The sequence below is a fragment of the Ziziphus jujuba genome, chromosome 8 (assembly GCF_031755915.1).
Source record: "Ziziphus jujuba cultivar Dongzao chromosome 8, ASM3175591v1".
NCBI classification, from domain to species: domain Eukaryota; kingdom Viridiplantae; phylum Streptophyta; class Magnoliopsida; order Rosales; family Rhamnaceae; genus Ziziphus; species Ziziphus jujuba.
Window position 1 is genome coordinate 11,732,254 of NC_083386.1, and position 19,579 is coordinate 11,751,832.

The 19,579-nt window shown below is 32.1% G+C and overlaps 3 protein-coding genes across 5 annotated transcripts; 2 read left to right on the plus strand and 1 right to left on the minus strand.

Moving 5' to 3' along the window:
* The first annotated feature begins 467 nt into the window (after positions 1–467).
* On the plus strand, positions 468–9,023 carry LOC107413428 (probable disease resistance protein At4g27220). The gene is made up of 5 exons (XM_048470737.2): positions 468–3,302; positions 3,982–4,422; positions 4,546–5,280; positions 5,406–5,860; positions 6,188–9,023. Exons 1-4 carry the CDS (start codon positions 480–482, stop codon positions 5,823–5,825), a joined length of 4,419 nt encoding a protein of 1,472 aa, XP_048326694.1. The 5' UTR covers positions 468–479; the 3' UTR covers positions 5,826–5,860; positions 6,188–9,023.
* Positions 8,783–14,661, minus strand: LOC107413436 (protein INVOLVED IN DE NOVO 2). Of its 3 annotated transcripts, none has more exons than XM_016021383.4 (8): positions 14,269–14,661; positions 12,751–13,751; positions 12,379–12,560; positions 11,722–11,811; positions 11,334–11,621; positions 10,583–10,792; positions 9,574–9,812; positions 8,783–9,062 (listed from the first exon to the last, which is right to left on the minus strand). In XM_016021383.4, the coding sequence occupies exons 2-7, from the start codon at positions 13,727–13,729 to the stop codon at positions 9,576–9,578; spliced, it is 1,986 nt and encodes a 661-aa protein (XP_015876869.2). In that variant the 5' UTR covers positions 13,730–13,751; positions 14,269–14,661; the 3' UTR covers positions 8,783–9,062; positions 9,574–9,575. The 3 variants fall into 3 exon arrangements, with proteins under 3 accessions (XP_015876869.2, XP_015876870.2, XP_048326318.1); XM_016021384.4 differs by having other exon boundaries at positions 9,570–9,812; XM_048470361.2 differs by having other exon boundaries at positions 9,550–9,812.
* LOC132805062 (uncharacterized) lies at positions 14,590–19,579 on the plus strand. The gene is made up of 4 exons (XM_060819820.1): positions 14,590–14,650; positions 18,893–19,192; positions 19,331–19,453; positions 19,572–19,579. Exons 1-4 carry the CDS (start codon positions 14,590–14,592, stop codon positions 19,577–19,579), a joined length of 492 nt encoding a protein of 163 aa, XP_060675803.1.

The window sequence follows — 19,579 nt, forward strand, 5'->3', positions numbered from 1 at the left end:
ACATAAAAATAATAAAAAATAAAAAATAAAGTAGTTCCTCTGTTTTTTGGTATCAAAAGGAAGCTCTCACTCTGTTTCCTTGTAATTATCTCTTCTTTCTGAAGTAGATTTCTTGGCTTGCCATTCTTTTAGTTTTTTTATTTTCTCGTGGTTTCTACCAGCATTCTTTCTTTCTTTTTTTTCTTTTTTTTTTTTTTTTTTCCCTTTTATACTGAAAAGCCAAAAAAAAAAAAAAAAAAAAAAAAAAAAAAAAAAAAAGGATATACTCGGCTCTTGAAGTCCCCATCAATATATATCACAGAAAATTGTATTGCTAGGTATGTTCTTTACTTCCCTTCCTTGCTTTCATATATATATATATATATATATATATTTATTATTGTTATTTCTCTTTATTTTTGTAACCATCTACCATTACACTTTGGAGGTAGAATCTTATTAATAACATATCTTGCAGGTGAATTATATTTAAGGCAAACATGACCAGTACTGCGGCGATCGGTATAGCTGCAATTGCTAAAATAATTACTGGCTACACAGTCGTACCAATTTGCCATCAGCTAGGTTATCTGTTTCAACACAAACGTAACGTAGGCAACCTGACAACAACAATCCAGGATCTGAATCTTGTGGAAAAAAGGATACAGGAATTGGTTGCTTGTGCTACAAGAAATGGTGATGAAATCCATGAAGATACCAAGGAGTGGCTAAAGAAAGTAGATGAAATCACAAAGCAAGCTGAGACGTTTTTAGAAGATGAAATCCATGCAAAGATAGGGTGCTGTAGTGTGAGGGGGTTGTTGTTCCTGAATTTGGTGCCACGGTATCGACTAAGTAAGAAAGCTAACAAGATGAGCATCTCTGCTGTTACAATCAAAGAGGAGGCAAAGTCTGACAACATTTCTTACCGTCCCCATCTCCGAAGTGATTTTACAAATAGAAGTTACATAGAATTTGAATCAAGAAAGGAAATTGTGACTGAAATTATGGCGGCACTTGAAGATGGTAATGTCCGAATGATTGGGGTACATGGCCTTCCTGGTATAGGTAAAACCACACTTGTGAAAGAAATTTCTGCAAGGACGTTAGACAAGAAGCTATTCAGTGATTCTGTTCTGGTCACTGTTTCAAATATTCCAGATGTTGAACAGATTCAAAAAGCAATTGCAGAAAGGCTAGATCTCAAACTCGATAAGGAAACCATACCTGAAAGGGCACTTTTGCTACAAAATAGATTGAAGCTTGAGAAGAAGTTCTTGGTAATTCTAGACGATGTTTGGAATGAACTTAAGCTTGAAGACGTTGGAATAGTTTTCAGAGGTGACGAGAAAGGATGCAAGATATTATTAACCTCCAGATTTGAACGAGTGTTGTCTACTAAAATGGGTGCTGACAAGATATTCCAAGTTGGACTCTTAGAAGAGGCTGAAGCATTGAACTGGTTCAACCATTTAGTGGCTAAATCGGTTGAGAAAGAGTCTGAATTTCTACATTTGGGAACTAAAATTGTTAATGAATGTGCATGTCTTCCAATTGCCATTGAAACAATTGCTGGTACGCTGAAAGATCGTGAATTGCCTTTTTGGAGGACTGCCTGGAGACAACTACAGAGATCTAACCTAGCAGCTATCGATGATGACATGGATAAGAAAGTACACTATCCTATCGAACTATGTTATAATTATTTAGGAGATGAAGAAAGGTTATTACTTTTGCTTTGTGGTTTGCATGAAGAAGATGAAAGCATATCAATAGAGAATTTGATGAGATATGGTGTGGGAAAGGGCATGTTTAAAGATGTTGATACATTGCAAAGTGCAAGAGATACAGTGGAGAGCCTAGTCTTTAAGATAAAAGATCGTTCTTTGTTGTTGGATGGCAACTATCACCGTACTGTAAAATTGCACGATGTCATCCGTGACGTTGTTATCTCAATTGCTAGAAAAAGTTGTATGCACTCTTTTACAAATGCTGCTGAGGTAAATCGGCTTGAAAGGAAAGCTCTTGAAGACTCAAAGGCGATTTCACTGCCTAATGGTTATGTGCCCCAGCTACTTCATGGAGGGTTGGAATATAAACAGCTCGAGTTAATTTGGATGTGGCGAAATAAACCTTCCCAAGTCCCAGATAATTTCTTTGAAAAGACAAAAAAGCTTAGAGTTTTACATCTGTCTTATTATTTACATTTGGAGAAATTACCTTTGTCTTTGAGTTCTCTGGGAGATCTCCGCACATTGCGTTTGCATGGTCATCATCTGGAAGACATAGCTTTAATTGGAGAGCTCAAAAACTTGGAAATTCTTGACCTTTCATCGTCTGATATCAAGGAATTACCAGCAGGAATCAGACAACTTACCCGTTTACGCATGATGGATTTGCATGATTGTACTCAACTTGAATTCATTCAACCCAATGTCTTATCAAATTTGACATCTTTAGAAGAGTTGTATGTGGAAAGGAGTTTCAAGAAATGGGATGAGCTTCAAGGAGTCAACGGGGACAAAAGAAATGTCAGTCTTAATGAGCTAAAACATTTGGATAAACTGACCACTTTACATTTAGAAATAGTTGACGTCAAGGTGCTGCCAAAAGATTTATTCAGTGGGAAAACATTGGAACAATATAAGATTGCTATAGGATGTGAATTGACAAGCCAGCTCATTGAAAATTCTTCAAGATGTTTGGAACTCAGCCTTTATGAAAACAGACCATTTCAAGAGCATGGTCTTGAAATGTTGTTGGAGAGCACTCAAATATTGGCTTTAAATGGAATTGGATTTATTGGTGTGGATAATATTGTCTATGAATTAGACAAAGCTGGTTTTCCAGAATTAAAGCTCTTTCAATTGAAAAATAATCGGATGGTCCACTGCTTGATTAACTCGATGGAGCAAAATCATCCTTGTAGTGTGTTTGGCAGCTTGGAAATATTGCACCTTAGCAATTTGAAAAATCTCGAGAAGATATGTGATGGGGAACTCACAAAAGAATCATTTAAAAGATTGAGAATCATAGAAGTACAAAATTGTGACAGATTGCAGAATCTTCTGCCATTCTCCATCAGCAAGCTGGAGGAAATTGAAATAAGAAATTGCAACATGATGGAGGAGATCATAGTTTCTCATGAAGAAGGAGACAACAGCAAGGAAGTTATTGGAAATTTTCCTAAATTGTGCTTCTTGAGGTTGATAAAGGTTCCAAGGCTTAAAAGTTTCTGCTCCAAATTGAATACAGCTAATACGTCTGAAAAGGGAAAGCAGCCAGTGGATGTAGATCCTGTCATGACTCTGTTCAGTGGGAAGGTATGTATTATGCAAGTCTTGGTGAATATTCATTATTTCCAAGTAATTAGTACTTGAAAATTCATTCACATCCCCATCTTAATCTTAATATCAACCTGTATAATCTCAAAAAACATGGATCATCATATTAGGTGTGATACTGAACTGATCAAGCATGCTCAACAGGGTCATCCAGCCACATGTAAATCATGCGTTCTAAGAATAATAAAATGACAATTTCTGCATAGTGATTGAAAGTTGGACAAACATTAGGAGTTAAAAGCTTCTTCAATGTGATATGAGAATATTAACATTTATTTTGGCTAGTAAATATTTACAAACTCTTTCACATTAAGTATAATCAAAATGAAGTTGCTTTTATTCTTGGCACAGCTTAAGATTAAGATAGCGAGTGTGACTAAGAAATTCATGGGAGGAGATGATTTCTTCCATAGCATGTATGCGTATAAATTAAGGATATTATGCTTATATCTCTTTGTCATCAGTCGGATAAAAGCACAACAATATTAGAGATCCTCACAATTTCACTCCCTCACATGTTTCACTTAATTAAGGTCTCAACTGCACACTAATTTGGCTTTTACCCTCTAGTTATATTGTAAAACAATTATAAAGTTGTCAAAGAAAAGGTCAACTGATGAAATGATTTAAATTAACATTAATTAAACTGTATCTGCAGTTGGTTTTTGTCCCCATTTTGAAGGAATTGGAGTTGTCCAATTGCAATGATTTAACAAGAATATGGGATCATCAGATTCTACCAAGCTGTTCTTCCTCTTTTCTCAACTTAAGAAAATTGCTCGTAAAGGACTGCGGTTCTCTGGAATATCTATTTTCATCTGCTATGGCAACTAGTTTTGTGCAACTTAGATTCCTTGAGATACGTGGTTGTGGGGCTATGAAAGAAATTCTGAGAAATAGTGAAAAGATGGACAAGATGTCGTTTCCCAAGCTAGATTTTCTTCAGATTTATGGTCTTCGACACCTCGAAGCGTTCTCCTCTGAAATTTACATCGACTTTCCAGTTTTAACTACACTTTCCATACGGTACTGCCCTGAATTTACGACTTTCGTTTCCAAGTCTGAAGTTGAAAAGCTGCCTTGTCTATTCAACGAACAGGTACAAGCTGGTTTTTTATGTACATGTTGTTATGGTCCTCCTTTTTATCTATCTATGCTATGATTTAAATATTTATTTTAATTCTTTTCTTAATTCATTTATTATTCCTCAATGGCATCGCAGGTTGCCTTCCCCAGCTTGCAGTCTGTGACCATTAGAGGCATGAATAAATCGAAGATAATAGCAAATAATGCAGACGTATTTGGCAATTTGGAAGAGGTAGAGGTTCGTAACTGCAACAATCTAATGAAGATATTTACATCTAGTATGCAGAGATCACTCAGAAGTCTAAGAAGGTTGGACATAAGTAGTTGCGAAATGGTGGAAGAGGTATTCGAAATCCAAACGTCGAGTGTTGAAGAAATTACACAAGACACAGTACCCTCTCAGTTGATTTCTTTGAGTTTGAGCCGTTTACGAAAACTGGAGTATGTGTGGGGCAAAGATCCTCGAGGAACTCTTACCTTCACACATCTTGAGGATGTTGCAGTTTTCGACTGTCCAAGTCTGAAATCAATATTTCCACTTTCCATTGCCAAAGGTCTTTTGAAACTTCGAAATCTACATCTTTCTCATTGTGGGATACAACAAATTGTTGAAGCTGTGGGGACTAATGCACCAGTACCGCCTGAGTTTGTTTTCCCTCAATTGCAAGAAATGAATTTGACCCATTTGGAAAATCTGGTGTGTTTCTATCCAGGACTGCACACCTCAAGTTGGCCTTCATTGACAAGTCTAATTGTGGAGAAATGTGACAAAGTGAAGGTTTTGGCATCAGAATTGTCCAGCTTTCAAGAAAATCATGTGCTTCATTATCATGATAGTAGTCCAATCCAACAACCGTTAATTTTCACCAAGGTAATGATTTATCTCTGATAATTTATTTTTCTTCTCCTTTTATTATAATTTAATTTGTAGCAATCTCTTTGCTTAGTTAACTAGAAAATGACAATAATAATAACTTACTTTGATCATGTATGCAGTTTGATCCTTTTCCCAATTTAGAGAAGTTGGAACTGTCGAAATGCAATTTGGAGAAGATATGGGATGGCGAGCTTCAGCCAAATTCTCGTTCTTTTCGCAAGCTAACAAGTTTGCACGTGGAATGTTGTGGATTTCTGAAATATCTATTTTCTTCGGCTGAAGCAGCCAATTTTGAACAACTTTGTGCTCTTGAGATAAAAGATTGCATGATGATGGAAGAAATAATGAGTAAGAATGAAAAGGTGGATGAGGTGCAATTCAATAAACTAAGTCGTCTCAACTTAAAAAATCTTCCAAACCTCATCTCATTCTCATCTGAAGTTTTCGTTGAGTTTCCATTGTTAACTGAAATTTCCATTAACAATGAAGATTGCCCTAAGTTTAAGACTTTTGTTTCCAAATTGGAAGGGAAGGATTGAACCACAATGACATCTCTATTCTGACAAGTGACAAGGTGATGAGCAATATATTCAATGTTTTTCTTCCTTTTTCACTTGGTCATATATTTCCAAAGAATTCATATTTATATTGGCCTTATATCCTACATATATTCTGAGGCCTAAATACTCTGTTTTTACTTCCTATATATTTGCCTTAATTATGTCATCTTTCTTATATTTTTAAATAATGATCTTTTAAAATTTTTGGTTAATAAAAATGGTTTGACATTATCCAATATTGAACTTACAATTCACTTTTGCATATCTTATTTTATTTGTTTTAAATTATAATTAGAACTTATTTTCTGAGTCATCAATTGGGATGAATTAATACACCGCAGGTAGTATTCCCCAGCATGCAAAAATGTCGAAATTAAAGGCTTGGTTGAATTGAAGATGACATGGAATACAAACTGCTGATTCCTTTTCCAAATTGGAAGATGTGAAAGTTCAAAATTGCAATAATCTAGTGAGGATATTTCCATCTACCATGCAGAGAAGACTCCACAATATAAAGAGGTTGGAAATAAGTCATTGTGAGATGGTAGAAGAGGTATTTGAAATCCAAATGCCAAAGGTTGAAGGAACTTACAATATAATACCCTCTGAGTCTGAGTTGATTCATTTGAGTTTAGAAAGTTTATTAAAACTCAAGCATGTGAAATGGTACAAGTGGTATCTGAAACCAAACGTCGAATGATGAAGAAACACAAAGTTGCAAAGTAATACCAAAATCTAGATGTAATTTTTCTTTTTTTCTTTTTCTTTTTTTTGGGGTAATATCTATATGTACATATGTAGTTGGGAAAATATGATAAACAGATTACATTAATTTCGCATTTCATAAAGTATTTTTAAAGAATTCTTCAAATATGCAAAAATTTCATAAAGTATTTTTAAAGAATTCTTCAAATATTCAAACATGAATTAAAATACCATAATAGAAGTGAATAGACCAAATATTTAATCTAACTGACAAGCCTACACCTTGTAAACTAATAATTAGTTAAAAATAAGAAAGGTTCCAAATTAGAATAGGTGCTCTCTCTAAAGCTTCAAAATTATGTTTTAACATTTGAATCCCATATATTCAGAGGTCCCAAATAAAGGCTCCAAATTAGACTAGGTGCTCTATCTAAGCTTCAAAATTTTGCCCTAATATTTGAATTTGATACATTTAGAGGTCCCAAATAAAAATGAAAATGCATCAAAGTTAGAGATCTAATCATCATAAACCAATTCAATAGACCTATAAACAGCAATATTTAGAATAGAAAATTGGACTAAAACATATTATAAATCTCCAGTGCAAGCAAATATAAAACTAAAAATAAAAATGAAAATTGAAAGAAGCATTCAATGCTTAGATCTTAATGTAAAGCATTCTGAGACTAGATTTGTAAAACATTCCAAGATTCATCCACTAGATTCGCTTGATTGGATAAAATAACTTTTTAAAAATGTTGTCATATCCCAGTATTTGATATTCAGGGGTGTGTACCACTAGAATTCACGGCAGTGACCCAAAAAGACAGCCACATGACATCACAAAAATATTGTTGTCCTAATTAAAACTGCCTGTACCTCTAACATTATTTCACATGATTTCAAATCTCCTAAATGAAAATTAAAGTTTATCCTTCTTTCTTTTTTTTTTTTTTTTTTTTTTTGGCTTTCAACTCCAACTCAAATAATAACCTTTCCATCATCATTCATCATTATCAATGTCCAATTCATCTGAAGAAAAAATATAACTATACTTACTGTCCCTTCCTTGATTAGAATACCATACGACCCAGGTCCAAGATCAAAAATTTAATAAACAAAGGGATTAATTACATTACACACCTTCAAGGTTTTTTTCAATTACAAAAAAATACCCTGATGTATGTGATAATTGCAAATCAGTCCCTGCCGTTACCACATTAGTGTTAAAGTTGACGAAGAAGGGGCATAATAGTCATTTGACACAACTGTGATCTCTAAAACTTTGCCACTGCCATTCCATATGTCAGATGCTTGGTAAAATCGCAAAACCGAAACCAGCAGTATGTAGAGTAATTTTGGAGGGAAAAAAGGAAGGGATTTCCCTCCATTACTTTGTACACTAATCACATTTTCTTTATTGATGAAAGGAAAATTCTGTGGATTGTTCAAGCATTGGAAATACAGAGGTGATGCAAAATATGCTCTTATTTTAACCTTAATGTGCCACCTTTTTCCCTCCAAAATTACTCTACATACTGATGGGTTCGGTTTTTGCGATTTTACCAAGCATCTAACATATGGTATGGCAGTGGCAGAGTTTTACAGATCACAGTTGTGTCAAATGACTATTATGCCCCTCCTTCATCAACTTTAACACCAATGTGGTAACGACAGGGACTGATTTGCAATTATCACATATATAAGGGTATCTGGTTGTAATTAAAGAAAACTTCGAGAGTGTGCAGTGTAATTAACCCTAAATGAAAAACAAGTATTCTGTTCTTTTGGAATAAACCTTTTGTTTGAACTCCCCCAAATATGCTTCTTAGAAAATTAAAAAAAAAAAAATCTTCAAATACATAACATCAATGAAATATTGACATCAGTTCCATACTCCCAAATCTGTTTTAACACCCTAATGCAAAGCCTACCATTTCTTCACAAGGTTCGGAGTTGGAATCCTGCACCTCTAAAATAAAAAACGTATTTAATGTCTTTAAATTTTATGAATCTATACTTAAACTTTCCCATTGTAGAAAAGCCCACTTCTTTCACCTTTCTTTTTTCCTACCAAAAAAAAAAAAAAAAATCCCACATATCCCTATGTTGCTGTTTGCTAACATGTTCAGGTTTTGTTTTATTATCTAATTAGCTAGATAGGCATTAAATTAAACACGTTAACAAATGGCACCTAATAGTTGTGTTTTAAAAATTCCTTTCCCAGTTACTTTGATTGACCCAAAGTTTTGTAATCTGAAAATTTAAGAAAAGGATTATTAAAAATATTTCTACATGGATAAGTACATATTCTAAAATGTTTCCCAGCCGCGCATTTTCCCAACAAAGCTCCTTAGTTTTCAGAGATAGAAATCCCCATGACATTATGAATCTCAATAACGTACAGAAACATAAATACGAATGCTCTAAAAGATACATCACCGTTGAACAATGTGGCTACTCCTTCAATCTTATTGCAAGTCCTCAAGTTTCCAAGGACTTCAGTACATTCTGCAATCCAAGAATATTTCCAATAAAACAAAAGCATAAACAGGATATCTCTATATTCAAACCAAATGCTGAAAACTCATGATATGTCAGTTCTGTTTAACCAGTAAATTATGTATTTTATTATTTATTTATTTGCATTTAAACATAAAAATGCAACATTTTATCAGTCAATTACCATTTTTATGTGTACAGTTTAAAAGCTGTTTATCAAGTTGACTTAGCGAATATGATTATCTCAATTGGCTAACTATCTATCAGTCCTTTTCCATCTACTAGTTATATAGAAAGTATAACCAAAAAAAAAAAAAAAAAATTAAACACCGAAACTAATGTGGTACTGGATTCCAGTGCTGCAAGCTCAATTTCATACTAGACTACCAAAATCTTGTATATTAAAAGATCTCCTTACGATGCTACTCATTTATGTCACTTCAAATTAATTTATTTACCGAAAAAAGCAAGTGTTATAGATATAGAAAGGAAATACTTTTAGCAAAAAGGAACTACCAACCTTCAAGCCATTTCCATCCGGGCCTTTCTTAGTCGCCATTGCTTCATAAGAAATTCAACTCCTTCTTTCAAAGTAGCCCTTCGTCCTTCACTATAGTTCCACAGTTCTGAGGTTATATACCTCCCGCTTGGATTGTATTCGTTTATCTCAATTAAAGCAGTGGTCACAGCTTTGTATACTTCATCGCCCATTTCCTTCTTCAAACCTTTCAATTTTTCATCTTCATCATTTATAAATCCCTGAAACATTGAAATTGATCAAGGGTAAACCATATCAAATAGAAGCAGAATAACAAGGAGAGAGAAACAGGTATCTTAGAAAGAAATTAAAATACTATAATAAAAAACAATTTAAATTAAGATACTATTAAAAAATTGAGACAGTAAATCCGAATAACTAATAGTAATATGCACGTAGGTACCCATGGAGAACTAAACAAAGTCAAATTCGAAACTTATAAATAGCCTAACCATAATGTTTTGGAAACAGTAGATAAAACCTTTCAATTATGCTGGCCAGATAATGATAAACATGTCAAATGAGATGCATATTTTGATTCCTTCTTCTACTCATAAGGAAAAAGCAAATACTACAGGTTCATGGCCGAATAAAAATAGAACAACCAATGTAAAGCACAGAAATAAGAAGAAAAATAAGAGAACCAGCAGAGTGCTTAAAATAGAAGGCAATTATATAAGTAAAGAACTTCATGCATATTTCATAAGGCATCTTGGTTAGTAGATATTTATGGGGCAGAAGAAGAGAGAGACTGTATCTACATTTACTGCCACCATTGACTGCAATGCAAGTGCCCGTACAATAGCATCTCTTTATAATTTATACATTCATGTACAAGAACCTTTATGTCAGTCACTAAGCAAACACAAGCTTCCTAATATGCTGGTCACAATGATAACAAAGGGATGCAATTTCTACAAAACATATACAAAAAAGCACAAGAAATGCTTATTATGGATAGCCAACACTAGCACTAAGAGAAAAGGCAGACCTTTTCTTTCCCATCAACTACAGTAACTTTAAAAGGATGCCAGTCTGGGTCCTTGAGAAATTCCTCCCATAGTGAGCACAGCTCCGAGGCTTTCTCTTCTGCTTCTTCCTCATGATACTTTTTCTTCATTGCTTCGTAGAATGGTTTACTGTCAAGTTCTCCCATTCTCTTAACACCTATAGTGGCACGACTGGATATTTCATTCAAACCCTGAAAATCAAAAGGCTTAATACTTTCTCTTCCCCCTAGATGCTTGTAGAAAGCATAAGAAGAGCATAATGAATAAGTAACTATCTTGTTTTCCATGATATGTTGACACCATGTGAGTGTGCATAGAAAGACCTAACAGCATTAAATAATTTTCATAAAAAACCAAAAAGTTTACGTATCTTGGACAAATAAAGAAAGAAGAAGATCTCAATTTTAGGAATTTGCTAAATTATCATTTATGAACATTTTGTTACGGGTGGCCTGATAATCTCAAGAATCCTAACATTACAGCAAGTTCCACATCAAGAAATATATAGCTAACAATCATAATTCACCTACTATTCCTTCAAATAAATTTCTTTAGCCCGCTTACATCATCAACTCCTTATAAATACTGTTCATTTACAACCCAAATTGTATAATAGCCAAATATACACATTGAGATTTTGTAAGACCATCTAAAAAGACATGCATCCACCAAATTATAACCAAAAAGCTGTTAATATGCCAGCATCCATATTAAATGAAAATGAAAACTTACATTAATCAATTCTTTACGAGCTTCCTGCAGCTCATCGTTGCTCTTGCGCTCTTTGACAATTAGAGTTTGATTCAGAGCTTCTAAATCTTCAAACTCCCCTTCCTTTTCTCTCAATTCTTTGAGAATTGCCTCCATCTTTTTCAGAACTTCTTCATCACCATCATCCCCCATGTGCCTCATAACATTCAATGTCCCTCTCAGTTGCTCAATTTCCAATTCAAGCGCTTGCTTCGCATCTAGTTTCTTCTCGAGCAGAATTATTTTATTGTGGAGCTCCTCTTTTTGCCTCTGTGTTATATTGGCAGTCATATGGATAAAGTTTGTTTTCTCTTAAATCCAGAAGGAAATATATTAATTACTCTTTAACAGTTTCAAAAAAATTAACAACCTTCTGATCTTCAGCCAGTTTCATTACATTTTCATCAGCCCTTTGTTGCTCCAAAGCAGCCAATTCAAGAGCACTATTTCTTATAGTATTCTGAAAGGGAAAACAAAGTCAATGTAATCACGCGTTAAAACGTCCTAAATCAATAAAAACAACAGAAAATCACCACTGATGCTACCATATCAAAAAAAAACCGAAGTTTAATTTAAAACTTTCTTATGCCAAGTGATGAGTTCCATAAACCAACACAATGCATACAAGCAAAATGAAGGAACATGACTGTTAATGTATGAATTCTAGTTTACAGCAATTATGATGAGTTCCATAAACCAACACAATGCATACAAGCAAAATGAAGGAACATGACTGTTAATGTATGAATTCTAGTTTACAGCAATTAGTTTAGTCATATTCAATAATTTTTGGAATATGTTTAGCACTAATGTTTAAAAAGGAGAAGCAGAAGCTCTTTTTCAATGAGTTATTGACGCTTGAAGAACCCACAAATAGATACATAGATACATATACATAAAATTTATACATGTACATACATATGTATGTTTATACGTATATATGCAGGTATTTTCTGAAAACATTTAAACTCTTTAATACTTGTATAATGTGAAAATCTAACAGACTATGAAGCACAAAGTATCACACCTGCTCAATTTCCTCAGCAAGCCTTTTTGATTCACTTTCGTTCTTTGCCTCACGCTTCTCTAATTCTGTTCCGCGCACCTCAAGCTCCTTCTTTTGAGATTCCAATTGGAACTTAAGTTTTTCATGGTCATTAAAAATCCTCTGAAAGTGATCTCTTGCACTCATCTGAATCTTTTTGATCTCTATAAATGTAAATAACATGGCATAAATTAAGTCAAACAGAAAAATGAAATATAGGAAAATCAAAATGTAGAAATCAAGCGTATTCTAACAAGAATTTTGTAGCTAGACATTTGGATTAACCAAAATATGTAACAGATTGAATTTTCATGTTCTATTTTTTATAAGGAGAAAAATATAAACAGAGCAAACCTTCATTATAAGTCTGAAGAAGCTTGTCCTTTTCTTCCATTAATTTGGTGATGTGGGTTGAACTTTCATTACATTTCTGCTCCATCTCTATCTTTTGCTTGTTCTTTTCCTCAATGATATTATTCAGGTTCATTACAAGTTTATCCTGCTTCCTAGCTTCTTCCTCCATAATCTCAGAAATGGTTCTAAGGTCTCCAATCTTCCGTAGGTGTTCTCCGACTATGTTGGTTAACTTATAGTCATCAGCACGAGCAACCCAACCATAGAGACCAGATTTTTCTTCACTTTCAGCCAACCACTCTTTCCTCCCATGAAGATCAGCCTTATAAGCTCTCTCAAACGAAAGAGCATTATGCAATCCAGGCCAACCTTTGTTGAATTCCACAACAGCAGTTCCCGAATGACCTCGGTAATTCCATAGAGGGTGCACACGTATAGGATTGTACCCTCTCCTTATCAACTCATCTCTCAATTTCGATCCACTTTCTCCAACATATCGCCCATCCTCTGCCAGTCTAGTCGGAATATTAACCACAATCCCTGTCCAAGGCCATACAAACTTCTCATCATGGTCACATTGAATATTAGTATCACCCTCATCCACAGGTTTCTTCGAACCATCCATGGGTTTAGATAGATCTTTGGATTGACCATTCTCTTGCTGTTTCGATGGACCATCTCCAGCAGCAGGAGCTAAATCTTTTTCCAAATACATTTCCAAAGCCAAGTGATTGGCCTTTTCTTTTACACTTCTCTTATCCGAACTGCTATTCCCCACCCCAGTTGCATGTTGCAGGATCTCATTATACAGATAATCCTTCTTTTTCCTCTTTGGGCAATAAGGGCATGCAAAAGTCGTTTCAGAACTTTTCACTTTTTTTCCATTCTTCAGCTCTCCGTAGCATTTTTCTACATACTCGACTTCAATTTCACTTAAAGTTCTTTTCTTTGATGTTTGTTCATTTGAAATTTCCCCCATTAAACTCAGTTAAACAAATCACCTAAAAATTGACCCCCAAAAAATAAATAAATAAATAAATAAAAGGCATATTAAACAGTCAAATTTTAATTTGTAGCACAGATAACAGTGAGATCAGACCCAGTTCCCTCTAATATTTGTCTCAAACTACTGTACAATCATGAAAAATTCTCAATAAAAGAGGATTGTAAATGAAACCCAACATTATAAATGAAAATGCAGCTCTTTTTTCCTTTTTTCTTTTTTTTCTAGCAGAAGTCAGCATTTAACTTTCCAAAGGAAACTACATTCCTCTTTAATCTGCATTACATAGAATTATCCCTAAAATCCATATAAATTATATAAAATAATAATAAAAATCCAAAGTGGAACAAAGAGTCAAATTAGATCAGTGAGATTTGAATGAGATATAATTAATAACAAAAAAAAAATTAAACAGAAAGAAAAATCATGCATAAATTAGAAACAGTTACAGCGAAATGGAAGAATTGGGCAAAATGCAGAGAAAAAACAGAGTAGAATTTTTTTTTTTTTTTTACCTTAAAAAATTTGGAAGTCCCAGCAGAGTCGGATTCTCAGAGACAGAGCTTAGGGGGTTCCGACTCCGACCAGAGGAACAGTGAGGGGAGGTGAGCGCTGTAGTCAAAAGAAGAGGTTATAGAACCGCGCGACCTCGACAAGACAATGAAAGACCAAATTAAAATAAATAAAAAACTCCGAATTGGAGACTGTGCGAGCGAGCCCAGCGAGCCAGCGAGTGTGACTCTGTCTGTGTGAGTTTTGTGTGTCTTCCACTATGAGAGACGGGTTGTGTGCACGCGCATTTTACAGCGCGTGGAGATTGCATTGAAAGCATTAAGATGTCGCTTTTTGCAGAGCTGACTGTTGGGAAAGTCATAACTCATGGAGGAGGGTTGGGGGGTACTTTCGGAGTTAACTGGATTTCCTTCATAACTATTCTTTTAAGAAAACAACAAAGTCCGTGCTGGATGGTTAATTTTTTTTTTTTTTCAATTATTTTTAAAAAAAAAAAACAAAATGCATAGCTCTCTTTTCTTTTCTTTTTTTTTTTTTTTTTTAAGATATTTGTTTTTATTTTTAAATTCTATTAATGTCTTATGCCAAGATGTAATAACAGCTATCAATGTTTTTTGTTTTTTTATTCCTGTTTAATTAAAGTGTTTAGTAAAATTTTGAATAAAAAATAAATTGAACAAATTTAATGGAAAAATGTACTCTTATTTATAAAAAAAAATTTGAAAATTTGGTGTGTTTTTTTTATTAAGGATTCTTTCATTTATTTTTTTTTTTTTCCTTTTTTGCTTCAAAGGATTCTTTTTGTTAAAACAGACTGAAATGTCATTTTCAAAATATATTATGGTTGCATAATCTACTACCCATGATGGAGGAGCCGATATGATAAAATAATAATAATAATAATAATAATAATAAAAGTGCCCATGGCTCATGAGGGTGGTTTTGGAAAAAAAAAAAAAAAGGGAGGAAAAGATCAATTTAGTTTTTTAAGGATAATTTGGTCTTTTAAAAAAAATTGATTCTCTGCATATTTGAAATGATTATGGTGGAGTTATTACCATATTTGTGTAATCATTAAGGTTCTATTTTCATATCTTTCCACCTGGATATTTGATGGTTTTGGATATTTATACTCCTATTTCTCAATCTCTCTTGTATCTCCATTGTTGTTTTGTTTTTGCTGAAAATATTGATATAGATAAAAGTATTGGTTTTGTAAAAATATTAGACAAACTTTTTAAAAAATTATAAATATTAAAATATAAATTTTTACATATAGTAAAATAAAATATAATGATTAAAATAAAATAATAATAAAATAGTTTATAATTTTAAAAATTATTGCATAAAAAAATTAATTATTTATTAGTACTAAAATATAAGTAAATTTGATAAATAATATTAAAATATATAAAATTCTCAAATATAATTCAGTATATATCATCAATACCAAAATAAATTCTTTAGTAATTGAAATTGATGATAATATCTAAATACTTATTAATTATAATAATATGCATTCTAACTCATTGTATTGGAGAAATTTTCAATGTAATTTTAGATATGTCAATTTTTTTTTCTCTATCAATTATAATCATCTATCCAAGTAGAGAGTAATATGGAAAAGTATAACATTCAGTATAACTAATTGAAATTACAGTTAGAATCTCGAAATTTTTATAATGAGAACTAAGGTCATTATATCAAAATCTCATAGCGCAATACTTTTTCATGAATTTCCACTATTTGAATATGGAACATCATAACAACGAAAAGGAATGAAATGGCTATAGCTCCTATATGAACTATTAGGAAGATCATAGCAAAGAAATTGAAACCTAACAAAAGAAGTAAACCTGAAGTGTCGCGAAAGGCTGAAATGGGAAACAAAACGGAATGTACCGAATTTTTAGCAAATGCAACCATTAAACCAGAGACCAAAACAGGGCTTGACAAAACAAAAAGTATCATGGTACATCGTTCTTACTTGAAATGGAACTTTCATGCTAGAGCAAGAACTAGCATGAAAGTCGATCTATTACAACCAGCGTGATTGTTCGTATTTCATTTTCTTCTTCCAAGCCTTAGAAAGCACTCACTAAGTTATTACGGAAAATAAAATATCTTTCGACGTCGAGAATTTTTTATGTGTCCAGGTTGATTAGAGGTTCGGCTTGCTTCTCCCCCACCTTTTAACGTTCTGATAAAATAATGGGAAAGTTTAATTCTTACTAAAGATGGTTGGAAAAAAATAAAATTTTGGTTGTTAAATACCCTTTATTTATTGATAACCTCAATATTATCAATAAATTACAGATATATCCATAAATTACCAGTGGGTGGCTCTATCTCTTTGTTGAACATGGTGGGCGAGAGATGGATATCTAACGGTCAAGTTCACGATGGGAGAGAACACAATGGTTGACTCTGTCTCTCTGTCAAACATGATAGGATGGAGAGAACACGGTGGGTGGCTCTGTCTCTCTGTTGAACATGGTGGGAGGAAGATGGATGTCAAATGATCGGGGCTCATAATAGAAGATGGGTGGGAAAGAAAATCCTATCTCTAATATAGATCATCTATTGCAATCCAATAGTCAGCAAAAAAAAAAAAAAAAAAACATCTTTTTGGTCCGTTTTCTATTCGGTCAAGACCATCCGGACTATAGCCTCTCTCTCTCTATATCTATATACATATATATGATTGGTCATTATACTTATTACCATTTCAATGATTTTTAAAAATGTAAATTGTTAATCCATGTAAACCTAAAATTTTGTACTATCATTTTCTTTTGAGATGGAAAAGATTTAAAACAACAATTTAACAAATAAATAACTAAAAAAATAACAATATATAAAACAAGCAACAACACCTTCAAATAAATTTATATATATATATATATATATCAGGGCCGACTGAAGGCATAGGCCACTAAGACATATGCCTAGGGCCCCCATTTTATTGGGGCCCCCAAAAAATATATTTTCTATATTATATATACATATATATTTACTAAATAAATATTATTATTAATTTATTTTGGAAATATAAGAAGTTGGTTATTGTTAGGATTTTAAATTATCATTAATTGATCATTTATTGCTATAATTATCTTTATCTTTAGAAAAAAACACTAATAAAGTTTAATTGAAATTTTTTATATTTTATTTTCTATAATTAATTAGATTGTAACGGTAAAAAAGAGAGAAAAACACATATTAAATACTCATTCCTGTTTCTGCAGAGTTTATGCATGTTTTTCTCTTGCTAACTTCCTTTATTCTCTTCTCATTCACTCATCTCTTCTCATTCACTCATTTTTCATAGTTGTTTAATCTTTGATACTCAATATATATAATTGCAATTCTAATCCAGAAGGTCCCAAAATTAAAGGTAAACTTGTTGGTTTTTATTTATTTTAATAAATTTACATTCATTCTCCTCATATTATATATGTGTATATATATATATATATTATTTTATATGAATTCATGATGTAGTTATTTACTAATCATTCTTATTGTTCTTATATATATATATATATATATATATAGCTCACGGTTTTGTTCTGTATTTTGTGTTTTTATTTTTTTTATATCTTTTATTCAACTAAATTGATTGAATTTGAATCCTTACATGGTGTTTTTAATTTGGGCCAATTATTCTCCTAGATGCTTATTTTAATTAATCTAAATAAAAGTTAATATTTGTTTGTTCTTTTATTATATTTATGCAGATAACGGTGTCAGATTTTAAAATATCATCAAATTGAAAGTATAAGGCATAAATCAGGTTTTATTGTTTCTTTAATTTTAAGCATTTTAATTTTGATAAAATATTAGGGATCTATATTTTCTATTTTTTGAATATAAATATGTCTGCTAGAAAATATGAGTCTGGATATGCAAAACATATGAAAAAAAGAAAAACAGAAGAATTTATTCAATCTCAAAAAGGAGCACTTAATAGGTTTGTTACTGATACTAAAAATCAAAACTCAGAAAAACCAATTGAAAATTTAAATGAAGAAAATAATTGAATTTTCACTAGAAGATGATACTTTATTAGGAGAAAAAGAAATCTGTCAAGAACTTTCTAATAATCATAAATCTAATTCACCAAATATTAATATTAACGAAGAAGATAATAATAATTTAGAAGAACATGAATTAGTTGATCAAGAAGATAAAAATTTTAATGATATTGATGAAACTATTGTTAAAAATATATATGATCTAGCATAATGGGAAAACATAAATACAAATTTAATATATTTATTAGTTGAAAAAGGTCCAATTAGAGAAACTAATTTATGTTTTCCACATGAAGAAAATTCTAGACACTTTTCTACTATTCATTCCATTTGAAAATTACCAAATGGAGAAAAATATGATAGGAGATGGCTAGTATATTCAAAAGAATTAGATAATTTTGTTGTAAATTATTTAGTCAAAAATCAACTACAATTCAATTAGCAAACGAAGGATGTCAAGATTGGAAAAATCTTAGTGCCAAGCTTAAAAGTCATGAAACAAGTAGTGAATATATTATGAATATGAATATTTGGTTTGATGTTGAAATGAGATTACTTAAAAATAAAACTATTGATCAAAATTTACAAGAAAAGATAAACAAGGAAAAAGAGCATTGGAGGAATGTAATAGTAAGAATTATTGCTGTAGTTAAAAATCTTGCAAAAAATAATTTGGCATTTCGTGGCACAAATGAGAAGATTTATCAAGATAACAATGGTAATTTTTTAAGTTTAATTGAAATGATTGCAGAATTTGATCCTATAATGCAAGAACACCTTAGACGTATTCAAAATGGTGAAATTCATAATCATTACCTTGGTCATAACATACAAAATGAGTTAATAAATATATTAAGATTAGAAATAAAAAATATTATAATTACAAAAATAAAAGAAGCAAAATACTTTTCAGTTATACTTGATTGTACCCCAGATATAAGTCATCAAGAACAAATATCTCTTATATTAAGATGTGTAGGTATTTTAACAAATCTAATCAAAATAGAAGAGTATTTTTTAGAATTTTTAAAAGTGGATGATACATCAGGAAAATGTCTTTTTGATATGCTTATTGGTGTAATAAAAAATTTTGAACTTGATATAAATGATATAAGAGTACAAGGATATGATAATGGGTCTAATATGAAAGGTAAACAACAAAGCGTACAAAAGAAATTGTTAGATATAAATTCTAGAGCTTTTTATACACCATGTGGATGTCATAGTCTTAATTTAGTGCTTTGTGACATGGCTAATTCTTGTCCTAGTGCTATAA

Coding starts and splice junctions, on each gene's coding strand:
- LOC107413428 (XM_048470737.2), top strand. CDS start 480: ATGACCAGTACTGCGGCGATCGGTATAGCTGCAATTGCTAAAATAATT. Junction 3,303..3,981: donor TGACTCTGTTCAGTGGGAAG/GTATGTATTATG, acceptor CTGTATCTGCAG/TTGGTTTTTGTCCCCATTTT. Junction 5,281..5,405: donor AACCGTTAATTTTCACCAAG/GTAATGATTTAT, acceptor TCATGTATGCAG/TTTGATCCTTTTCCCAATTT.
- LOC107413436 (XM_016021383.4), bottom strand. CDS start 13,729: ATGGGGGAAATTTCAAATGAACAAACATCAAAGAAAAGAACTTTAAGT. Junction 12,561..12,750: donor TCTTCAGACTTATAATGAAG/GTTTGCTCTGTT, acceptor TTACATTTATAG/AGATCAAAAAGATTCAGATG. Junction 11,812..12,378: donor TTGCTGAGGAAATTGAGCAG/GTGTGATACTTT, acceptor TTTCCCTTTCAG/AATACTATAAGAAATAGTGC.
- LOC132805062 (XM_060819820.1), top strand. CDS start 14,590: ATGTCGCTTTTTGCAGAGCTGACTGTTGGGAAAGTCATAACTCATGGA. Junction 14,651..18,892: donor TCATGGAGGAGGGTTGGGGG/GTACTTTCGGAG, acceptor AAAATTTACAAG/AAAAGATAAACAAGGAAAAA. Junction 19,193..19,330: donor AAATATTATAATTACAAAAA/TAAAAGAAGCAA, acceptor TTTTAGAATTTT/TAAAAGTGGATGATACATCA.